This window comes from Geospiza fortis, unplaced genomic scaffold (assembly GCF_000277835.1).
Source record: "Geospiza fortis unplaced genomic scaffold, GeoFor_1.0 scaffold55, whole genome shotgun sequence".
Lineage (NCBI taxonomy): Eukaryota > Metazoa > Chordata > Aves > Passeriformes > Thraupidae > Geospiza > Geospiza fortis.
Genome location: NW_005054308.1, coordinates 4609015 through 4620921, shown reverse-complemented (window position 1 = coordinate 4620921; position 11907 = coordinate 4609015). Strand labels below are relative to the sequence as shown.

The 11907-nt window shown below is 39.3% G+C and overlaps 1 protein-coding gene across 3 annotated transcripts in view; it reads left to right on the top strand.

The window, feature by feature from the left end:
* Positions 1-10212, top strand: part of FAM13B (family with sequence similarity 13 member B) — a 37156-nt gene extending 26944 nt beyond the window's left edge. For 2 of the 3 annotated variants that reach the window (XM_031055168.1, XM_031055167.1), the window contains 9 exons: positions 1265-1394; positions 1850-1931; positions 2197-2426; positions 2756-2839; positions 3636-3731; positions 5932-6015; positions 6109-6281; positions 6701-6802; positions 7867-10212. In XM_031055168.1, the coding sequence (XP_030911028.1) occupies positions 1265-1394; positions 1850-1931; positions 2197-2426; positions 2756-2839; positions 3636-3731; positions 5932-6015; positions 6109-6281; positions 6701-6802; positions 7867-7990 (1105 nt within the window). In that variant the 3' untranslated portion in view covers positions 7991-10212. The remainder of the gene's footprint in view (positions 1-1264; positions 1395-1849; positions 1932-2196; positions 2427-2755; positions 2840-3635; positions 3732-5931; positions 6016-6108; positions 6282-6700; positions 6803-7866) is intronic. The other variant, XM_031055169.1, reaches the window with a different exon arrangement.
* The last annotated feature ends 1695 nt before the right edge of the window (positions 10213-11907 follow it).

The window sequence follows — 11907 nt, the reverse complement described above, 5'->3', positions numbered from 1 at the left end:
AAAATAGGACAAAAATGCAGAGCTTTCCCTGGCATTTGGTCACCGCTTCGGACAAATGGCACTTCCTGGGCTGAAAGTAGTATTTATATCCTTTGTTTACCAGGCTTTGCTAGACTCTGGTCTGATTTTATGTAAGCTCTGCCCTTTTTTTCTTGTATTTTTTGAACTGGTTTATTAGAGTTGTATTTTTTTAACCTATTAGAGTTGTCACTAAACAAGCTGCAGGTTAATTTGTATGAACTGGGCAGTGTGACTCTCCAAAACTGTAAATAACTTGTGACCTGTACTGTCTGCTCCTGTTACTGAGAAAGGGAAGTTGAGAAGAATTTTCATGCTTGTTAAGGAAGAAATAGTCTCATAAAAAATGTGAAAGCTTGAGACAGGAGATTGGAACAAGTTTAGAGTTTCTGGTTGTCTGTCTGGCAGATTTACTGATCCAAAATGATCCTTGTGCAAGTTTTCTCCAATTAGCCACAGAAGATATTTAACAAGTACTGTTAAAATGATGTAGAAGACTGACCTGCAGAAAAGTGGTGATGATAATAGCTGTTCTCCTCATTCTGAAACTAATAAGGATCTGCTCTAGTAGATTATTAGATTAGTATTGCTAATATCTTGAACGACATAGATTTCACTGGCTGTGTTGAGGGATGTTTCAGGCACTTGGTGTAATAAGTGTTCTGGAAAATTCTCATGTCAGTCTTGAAACAAAAAACACTTTGCAAGAGCAGCAAATGTCAAGGAGCTGTGTGAAAGATGATATAAAACCACATACTTTCTAAGTCTGTTAATAAAATCTAAGAAATTTATTAGTAAGACTAACCAATTATGTGGATACATTTGGGCTTAATTATCTATTAATTTGCCTGAGACAGTTGAGTGAAGCTGTTTAATTACCAAGGATTGTTCAGTGGTATTTTCTAGCCTGGGCTTTATTCTGTGCCCAGTCCTTGAAGAACAGCTGAGTATATAGTAACTTAGGTAAATAGCCCAGGCACCAGAAAGTTGGCAAGTAATGGTACATTACACTTGAATTTCAAATATAGTTTTTCTTTTGTGGGTATTACTCATGTTAGGGAGACCAAAATAACATCACATCTTGAAGGCAGCAGCTCAAAGCAGTTTGAGTAAATAGCTCTGAAAACTTGAAATTAATGGATTATGAACTGGAGAAAAATGAAATTATTAATATCTGACTTGAATATTCATCTTTTTTGCACTCATTTAATTATCTAAATGACATTTTTAAAATGTTTTTTAACAGAACACGAAGAGCATCCTTTAGCTCAAAAGATGACAAAAGGGAAGATAAGACACCTTATCAGCTTGTCAAGAAATTACAGAAAAAAATCAAGCAATTTGAGGAACAGTTTGAAAAAGAGAAAAACAGTAAGGTAGGTTAGCACTTCTGTCTTTACTCAGGATAAAGGACTGCATGAGAGGGCTGAGTGACTCTTGTAGTTCATTATTGAATAACTGTGTTCACAAATGAGAACTTTGTTACACACTGCAGAAGGGAGCTGAGCAACAGCAATATCAGAAAATGTGTCAGAATGCCAGAGCCAAAGGAGGACAGAGTGACAGTTCTGCTGAGAGACTGAGGCCATTTCAGATGTGTGGAAAAGCAGAAGTGTCTTACCACTCTCTGGTTCAGCTGCTGAAGTTGTTTCAGTTTTATTTTCAGAAGTGTTGTCCTTATGTTGGCACAGAGATCTGAACTAATACTGAGTGGCATTCCCATGACTGTTCACATTCACCATCACAAATATTACCAAATCTTGAAAGAAGTATTTATAAACAAGATTTAGTGTGTTTGTTTTAATATGTAGTTTATGTGTATTTTTTTCAGCCCTCCTATAGTGATATTGCAGCCAATCCAAAAGTTTTAAAATGGATGACTGAACTTACCAAATTGAGAAAGCAAATAAAAGGTAAGAGATTGCTACAGTTTCTTCTCTTGCAAAACAAATTATCTCCATGACTGAAATGGCTAAGTCATTCAGTAAACTTCCACAGCACACAAAAATGTTTTATTTCTACATTCTGCATTATTCAAAAATCAAATTATTCTTATGGCTTTAGTTCTTTTAGGAGAGAAGCTTTCCATATGCAGATTGCTATGTTCTTGTACTTGCAGTTAAATAAAGTGTGTTATTTCTTTTAAACCTTTGGATTGAGCAATTTTTCCCATTTCAGATGCAAAGCAGAGGAGCTCAGAGGGAGAATTCATACCTCAAACACGTCCACGAAGTAACACTCTTCCAAAAAGCTTTGGTTCCTCTCTTGACCAAGAAGACGAGGAAAATGAAGATGAGATGCAGGTTGTGCAGAAAGAGAAGAAGCCCACCAAGGAGGCTACACTGGAACTCATTTTGAAAAGATTGAAGGAAAAACGAGTTGAGAGATGTTTACCAGAAGATATAAAGGTAAGCATAAGGTCATGGATAGGCTCTTTCTGAGAGAATAAGGGGGAAATAGAGCGCTTGAGATACCACTTTATCAACATGATGATGCCTCTGGCTAGCAGCCCTTTGCCAGGCCATCATATTTCAGACTCAGTGGGGAAATTATCAACATGAACCATACTCTCCTTGCTCTGTATTAAAATATTTACAAGTTTGTGCTGACAATATTGAACAGCTTTAAATGGAGGAAGGTGGGTTGTATGATAATAACTAAGCTAAGTTTGGCTTAGGCATCTGGATAGCGAATAAAAGTGACTTGCGTTTGATTAAATGCTAATTATTCTTGATAGAAAATGACAAAGGACCATTTGGTAGAAGAGAAAACATCTCTCCAGAAGAGCCTCCTGTATTATGAAAGCCAACATGGACGGCCGGTAATGCTTGGCTTTATTTCAAACTCTGCCATTGTGTGCATAGACAGCAGTAACTCTTGAGTAATAGTAAGACCAGAACTTAATGCTGGTGTGGGGGTTCTTCTTTTTCCTTCTCCAAAACATAAAGGTATCTATTGGCCTCCATGTTGCCATCTGAGGAACTTGCTGCATTGACTTCTAAAAAAAGAAAAAAAGTATGTATTAATAGGCCTCCTTTTCAGAAATCAGCAGGTTATTGGAGTGTGCAAAGTGATGGGTGTCATTTGGTGCCTTGTATGTCTGTGAGGCAAAGAGATGTCTGAAAAATAAACAAGATTATTGAATTTCCTCAGAAGAGACCAGAAATGTTATTCTGGATTTCACAGAAACAGAAATGAAAGGACAGTTCCCACCCCCCTTCTCTACAGTTTCATCTTTTTCTTTTTTCCCTTTCATTTCTGTAGAACCATCATCATTGCCAGGCACACATCTTTTCCCTCAGTTCTTGGTCCCCTTTTTGCCTCTTTTCCATGGATATTTAAATACAGGGTTTGCCTGTGCTGTGGCTCCCCTAATTTTTAGGGACCGTTTAAATCTTTTCCCTGAAAAATACACAATATTAAAGTAGAGAGAACACAAAAGCACCCAGTTATTCCCTTTTATCTGCACAAACCCCTTTTCATACACACAGTGTAAGGTAGTTTTATATTCCTAGCTGGAATGTTGGTGGCCTGGCAGGAGAAGCACACGGCTTTGTGTTTGCTTGTCTGTGATGGAGTGACCGGTATAATTAATTCTCTGGTTTCTCTGCCTCTAGGTTACTAGAGAAGAAAGACATATTGTGAAGCCACTTTATGACAGATACAGACTTGTAAAACAAATGTTAACTAGAGCAAGCATTACTCCTATTCTTGTGAGTAAAACAAATGCTATTTCTGTTTATTTTCCCACTTTTGAACTGCAAGGCTGCCTTTAGAAAAGCTAGCGACACTGTTCTGTGAAACATCTTTCTTGTGGAAGATACAAGATATTGTTGTCATTGTACTTGAGGCATTTGATTGATTTACTGCTGAGAACAGAGCAGTTCCAAGCTGTCTGTGACCTTGATGGCTCTTGGGAATTAAATGGTTCTCTGTGGAAGTAAGTGAGCTCTGCTAACTTGCTGTGGCTGAGATGTTCCCAAGTGCCTGTGCTGGGTATGGATCCCCAGGACATACTGTACTTTCAGTCCTCCCCAGAATAGTAACACCAGTTGCAGTGCAGGTTGCTGTCAGCAGAGGCTTGAGTGACAGGATTGCCATCAGAACCATTTCATTTCTCATGCTTCCCCAGAGAGAGACATGTTACCAGCACCTGCAGCATCTGTACAACATCCCTGCTTTTTCATTGTGTCTTCACTTCATTTCCTTCTGAATTTTCTATCCTCTCTCTGTGGTCTTCTAAGAGATGAGGAAGAAAAGTTTTCATACTGTGCAAGGAAATTGATGTAACCTTGTTTATAGTACCTGTAAAGCAGCTGGGGAATGACAGCCAGCTGGTTTTGTTCTGTATGAGCTGTAATCTAAGCCTTGCATACTGACCCAGATTTGCAAAATACCTGTTTGGATGTTGGCTGCTGACCCTTTTGGAAGGAAGGGACTGCATAGCTGACATGAGATAATCTCTTTGCATACAGACAGTTCTTCCCAGACACAGGTAGCTGGGCTTACTCAGCAGGAAGTTAATCTGCTGTTTACATTGTCACGGACAGTTCTGAGTCCTCCCCTCTAAGCTGGAGTACATTGAGATAAAGGGACCAGGTCAAGATTCTGCCTTTCTTGCACATAAATTGTTTTTGGTGGCTTCTTTTAAAGAAAAACATTATTTGCATCACAGTCATGTTTAGGGGCTTTTCTATCAGAATCCCTTTCTGAACTCCATAAGCACTGGTTGCTCTTGGGCACCAATGTGTTTCTCTGTGACTGGTGAGTCACAGCTTTTTGGCAGTGCCCTTGATTGAGCTCTATCCCATCTCTCCCCTCAGAAATCTGACTTCAGCTGAGATGGATTTTTAACATTCTGGGTAGCCTTATGACTGTACCATAGTCATTCTGGTTTTTTGGCTGTGAAATAAAGGGATGGGTTATAGCCCACCAGAAGGATTTTAAATTCAGGAGAGACGTCAGTAACATGATTCCTAACCTGTGCTGTAGGCAGCACCTGTAAAATCTTTTTCACACGTCTTTCCTTTTGAAGCCTGCAAGAGATACAAGAAGCTCTCTCTTATTGCCAAGGATTGTTCAGTGGTAACTTCTAAGTAATCCATATTCAGTGCCAGATAGTTCAATAATGGATTTTTAGATTTATATGACAATTAATTCCATGAGATCTCTTACTGTATCCTGGTGCACCAATGACATGCACTGAAGCCTGTATGGAATTGTCCAGAGAAGCAGGAGACTATTTACCTTTCATGAACTAAAGTTTTTGACTGGTCATTGTCTGTGTGGCTTTTGTGTTTCGCATTTTCCTGTCAGAGACCATTTGTGGGAGCTGCTTCTGCTGTCTGGGGGTAAGGGATGAGCAGGGCATTATGGCAGGTGTACAGCAGGCACCTGGACAGGGACACCTGCTTTAGGCTGGAGTTTAAAGGATTTTGGCTCTGAGGTGGCAACACATAGCACTGATTTCACACTTCCACCTGCAGGGCTTCAGAGTGATCTGGAAAAGGAACCAGGCAGGATTATTCCCAATGGGTCCCTGGCAGGAGATAACCAGCGCTGGCCTCTGTAACTGTGCATTGGTTTGGGAGGAATAAATACAAAATTCAGAGCTATCATTGCACTTTATGAATCTTCTACAAAACATGGAGAGAGCAAATGCTTTTTATTTTAAGTCTGAAAATGAATATTTTAAAATATATTATAAGCTACAACAATTATTTCTGTGTCAAGGATACCTTGGGTACCTGAGCTTTTTGGGTTGTATGGTTATTTTATTTGTGCTCTGTAAGTATGTTCGCTGTCTTTTATTCATCTCGGAGAGGAAACATTGGGTGACTTCAGTGTAATTCTGACTTCACACAGCACTTGTTGTCTTACTGTACATTTTGAAACAAATTTCCATTTTTTCAGGGATCGCCATCAACCAAGAGGCGGGGGCAGATGTTACAGCCCATTATTGAAGGTGAAACTGCCCATTTTTTTGAAGAAATTAAGGTAGGTGCAATGCCTTTAAAAAGTAGTCCCAGCACTTGTAATAGGGAACTGAAATACATCGTATTTATTTTGAATTTCTGTTTTCACTTTCAGGAGGAAGAGGAGGAAAGTGATGGTTTGTCTACAGACCTGAATGAAATCTTAAAAACTGCTGCCCAAACACAGCCCGTTCTAAGCCCAGTTGAAAACTCTGAGTCTGATATTGAAGAAGGTCAAGAGAAACTCACCCGGGACCTGAGGCTCTCCAGCACCCGAGCTGCTTCTATGTATGGACAATTAAGTGGATAATTTAATTATGGTAGTTGTAATTATTGTAGTTAGAGTCATGATAACTGAATCTCTGATGATGGGTGAGAGGGAGTGACATGTTCAGCACTTCTCAGGAAATGTTTGGATTGAATGAGTGTTCTTTGCTCTGACATGTCTGACTAAGATCTTTTTGTACTCGGTGAATTATTTAGTATCTTCTAAACCTTCTTCAGCCTTACTTGAGCTTTGTAGACAGCAGAAAATTTATACCCTTTTATTAACTGCTAGTTTGTTCTCAATATTTCACTTTCAAACTGACAATATGTTCCTTATGAGCCAGACAAATAAATTATTAGTGCAGCTAGCTCAGTTGTTTCTGAGGAATTGAAATTCTATTGTAAGGCCAACGTATTTTTCTTTCACTTGAAATTTTTAGGCCTGAATTATTGGAGCAACTGTGGAAAGCCAGAGCTGAGAAGAAGAAGCTACGTAAGACATTACGAGAATTTGAAGAGGAGTTTTATCAGCAGAATGGAAGGTTTGTTTAGCACAAAAACCAGGTGTTGGGCTGCAGCCTCATTATGTAGCCAAGTGTATTTTGTAACTTTGAATGTTTTCAGCTGGAATCTGATCTGTTTTGATCTGCTGTGAATAATCTCCTGAGGGAGATAACTTTGTGTATTTTTAACAGTTCCATTTAAAAAAATAGCATTTAAAAATACCTACTGGAAAGTATGATTTTTTTTTTAATTTCAAAAACCCCATATTATCCCTGTTCTTTAACATAGGGCAGGGAAATTTGCCCATTTGCCCCTTGTTCCAGTAGGTCAGTTCTGGCAGTGGATATTTGCTTTACCAGTAAAGGCTTTTATAATTTTTATTCTCCATATAGTTTAGTTCTTTTAGGTTTCTTATTTGAATTTGTTTTGTCATGAATTGGATTGCATTGCTGCCCATTGAATTTTTGAGATGTCTCATGTCATGAACAAAACTAAGAGGTCACTTCCTTGACTCGCAAATCCTCTAACTTGACTTTGCCTTCTCCTGTATTTCTCCTGAACTACAAACTCCTGGACCACTGGTCTCACAAATTCCAGTAACTGGCTTCATCATGCACTTACTGAATTTGGAACAAAACTCCTTTTGACTTCAATGGCAAATAATGAGGTTAATCATATTAATAGATTATTTATTATAGTCCAGTAAGAATAATGCTCTGCTGCCAATTTGTGGGTCAATCTACTTATAGTAAAAAATGTAGATTGGCTTAAATGTGTCTTTTTCTGTAGTGTATACACAGGATCTGTGTGTATATCACTTCATATCCTGTTAGTAAAATTCCCAGCAGAGCTTAGGGCAATGATTTTTACCCAATGCTGCAGCAGTTGTGCTGAATAAATTCTGCTGGATTTTCAATTCATTTTTTTGTGGCGTTGGCAGTTTTAACAACAATAAACTAAAATATGTAATGCCTGTTATTAGTGAACAAGCTGCCAATAATATTTTCACCTGCCCTAAAATAACTTCCTGTAGCTGCTTCTGTGTTTGGCTTGCTGCAGGATGGAGGATTTAGTTGAAATTTTGATGTTTTTCTTTTTACAGGAATGTACAGAAAGAAGATCGGGTCCCAATGCTGGATGAGTACAGGGAGTACAAGAAAATCAAAGCCAAACTGAGGCTGTTAGAAGTCCTTATCAGCAAACAAGATTCTTCAAAATCAATTTAAATTATATTCCTCCAACCTGTTGAGTAACATGCTGTTTCCATATACTACCCCTGTACTTATTGGGTGCTTGTGTTCATGTGTCATGCGCTGTTGAAAGAATCCAGTTTGTGCACTTTACTGTGGTGCCACTAGGACATGTTTGAAGGGTAAGTAGGTCCTGTCTAGAGAGCAAATAAGGTTTCTGAGTTTGAGACTGCTCTATCCAACTTTAGCAAACACAGTTTCCATCGAAGTTTTGTATTCCAGATGCATCCATCCTGTTCCAAAACAACCATAGCCTTTTTTTTATCTTTAGCATTCAAGAACTTTGAGACTTTTGTTATTACTAACCTTTTACATTGTTGAAGAAATTATTAATATTGTAATGCTACACCGAACTATTCCTCTTGCCTAAAAAATCAGCAAATTAAGGGTACAGCTCTTAATTCTTGGAACACTTAAACAGACTGTAATTCCTTTCAAAGGACTGCTGTGGAACAACTTTGATTTTTTGGTATTCTAAATTGCACCTGTACACAGTAATAATTAACGTCTATGGATTTTGCTCCTTAGCGGTCACGTTTCCTCCTTGATAAAGATGACAGTGGACAAACCAGAAAGTGACCTTTTCTTAGTGGCTTTTAAACCTTGGAAAACTGAAAAGTTCAATCACATGCTGCCTACAGGACTCATGTCATTGTTGTTCATTTGATCCCTTTTTGGGTTGTTGTTTATCAGCCAGTGGTGACGTAGTGTTTGGGCTGAATTGGATACGGCATCTCCGCTTTCGGAAGATTTGAGGAGCACAGTGAACACTGTGGTGGTTGGGAAATCTGGTGGTGCTCAGACTTGTGTGGCTCCACAGAAAGGAGCTGGCTTAGGACAGTTAAAATCCCACGGTACCTGAAATGAGTATGGTGTCAAGGGCTAAAATCAGTGTAGTTAACGTGCACCACAGGGAGAACCGGCGGTTTGGAGTGGGAAGATTACTGCTGTTTATCACGGTTTTGTTTTACAGTTGGAGAATAAAAATACATTATCTAATCCTTACGATGTAAGCAAAACAGTTTATGGGCCTTGCATGATTTAGCTTCAGAGTTGAATCTAAATAATGTTTTGAGTATCACATCTGCTGTGCTGAATGATGATTTAGGGACTAGCTTTGCTCTGCAGCAGCCATCCGCAGCTGTTTCTGATCTGGCAAAATCAAAATGTTAATTTCAGCTGGTGCTTTCTTAGTTGGTTTTTTTATTTTTTATTTCAGTGTATCAGTTTGATTGTGGCCATGTTTTGCATGCACCTACTCTCACTGCATGTTTTTATGACTGGCTAATGTCAACATAGCAATGATTCACTCTGCTTTATGAAAGACCAAAAATGAACTTTCTCACAATGTAAGAAATGGCTCGCACGTAACCTCAGAGACTTGCTGTTCTGTCATGAAGCATATGAAATAGGTTGCAAGTAGGATTTTTAGTGCTCAGATTTCATTTGTGTACTGTAGAATACTTCTTGGTTTGTTTTACTCTGCTTGTAGGCATGTATTTTTGGAATTCAGAAAAAAAAAAAGCACTAAAACTATTGAGCACTGGTGGTATGCCTTTTTTTCTTTTCTTTTTTTTTTAACTGCAAAGTGATCTGGGACCTTAGAGAATTATGAGGTTAAAAGTAGTCTTTGAGACCATTTACCAATTTTATTCAGTTCCATTGTGCAATGTACACTTCAGTTCCTTTTCTATCAGTCTGCAGACACGGGTGTATCCAAACATTGAAACTAATGTGTACTGTATAGTGTTGTACATGAATGTTTGTGTTTTATATACCACATGCAAAATGTCAATATGCACTATTTAAATGTTTTAAATAATATATTCCTCCTTTATAATGCTTAAATCTATATGATTCCAATATTTTTATAAGTGAGTGAGTGATCAGACTGGTTCCAATTCAGAATTAACAGCTGCTTTGTGTTTGTTATGCAGTGTTTGGCTGTTTATTCAGTATAGTAGATAAGCATGGCAACAGTTATGCTGAGTGTGTTTTGTGCCATCCTTGTTGAGCAATAAATAAATGGTAGAACTAGGCATTTTGTGATATAACAGTTTTACTTTGGTAAAAGCAAAACCTATATATCTATATGGATATATAGATATGGAATATATATAACTAAACCAGATATAATTGCATTGCTATGTCTGGTGCTCATTGTATAGACTTTTATAATAAAAGTACCTTAACCTTTATTGTCTTGTATTTTTGTTTCTCATCGTGCTTTCTCCTCCACTGCCATCTCTTAAAAAGGAGTGCTGAATCCTTTGCTGCTCCTGTTTGTAGCTGCAGGGTGTTGTGAGGAGAGTCCGAATACCACGATGTGCCCTGGTGGTGGCTGGGGTGAAACTGCATCCCCTGGAGCCGTGCAGGGGAGGGGCCCCAGCGCTCCTGGACCGACAGCTGGGATCGTGGTGCCGGCTGGGCTTCAGCTCCTGCTGGGAGTGACAGGGAGCACGCTGGGACATGGCTCCTTCCTGCCCCAGCAGCAGCAGGGGGGGGGCAGGAGCCAGCACTGGGACAGTTCATTTGCTGCCCTCAGCTGAGCACATGGGTTGTGTCTGTATCCATGAGGATCCCTCAGTACTGCAGCAGTTACTGCTGTTTGTGGCCAGGAAACACTGCTGTTGCATGTGGTGTTTGTGAGGGTCCCCAGGACGAGGTGAGAGATGAGAATGCACTCCAAGTTCTTAGAAGGCTGATTTATTATGATATTATATTTTTAAAAATTATATACTAAAACTATACTAAAGAAAGAGAAAGGATACATCAGAAGGCTAGAAAAGAACAAATAATAAAAACCTGTGACTACTTAGAGAGTCACTCACAGCTGGCTTTGATTGTTCATTAAGTAAAAACAATTCACATGGAACCAATCAAAGATGCACCTGTTGGTAAACAACCTCCAGAGCACATTCCAAAGCAGCAAACACAGGAGAAGAGAATCAGATAATTATTATTTACATTTTTCTCTGAGACTTCTCAACTTCTCAGGAAAGAAATCCTGGCAAAGGGATTTTTCAGAAAAATATCATGGTGACACTTGCACTCTGCTGTACACACCAGAGGATGCTATTCCTCTCAATCAAACAGCCTTTCATAGTATGTTGGGAGCTCACAGAAAGTGGTCAAGGTCTTTCAAGCTGACTCTTGTGTTCTGTTCTGTGAAAATACCTCTCTACAGCTTAAGGCATGGCAGGGGCTGAAGAACTCCTGAAGGTGAAGACTGCACTGCAGGTAAGTGGGAACAGGAAACCAGCAAGTTGGGAGCAAGTGAGGGAGAGGAGATGGAAGGCAGCCTTGGGCATATTCTTTGGGTTGGGACAGAGTAACCTTCCCTCTGATCACATGGCCTTTCTCTGAAAATGAGGGAAAGAAATTCTTAGGACATTGGCCTGAAGAATGAACAAGGTTCCTACTGCTCTCTTCTGCAATCCCCCATTTTTCCTTAAATCATTATTTATTCAATGAAGCTCGCTGTGATCAGGATGCTAATAAGGAAAAACAATTCCCTCAAAGATGGTTTAGTGGGAACTGCTGCAAATGGATGTGCATTGAACTAAGATATTAATGAGGAAAAAAACTGTGTTGAACACTATTAGTTAAAATTGAGGAGAAGCATGTTTCTGAGGGTGCAAAAAGCTCAGTTATATTAGGAAAATCTATTACTGGAGAACCAGTTCTGAGACAATGCAAGTCTAGAGTTTTCTGAGCTTTCCCTCTTCAAACAGATTTGCCTGAGCTGTGTGTCACTGCAGGGCACAGAGCTTGCAGGGAAAAGCCAGGCAGGGTGTGGAGAGGGTGTCCTGTGCCCCAGGGGAGTGGGGTGAGGCTGAGGAGAGCTTGAAAGCTCTTTTGGGAAATTCCGGGAGAGGAAATGTGTGCAAAGG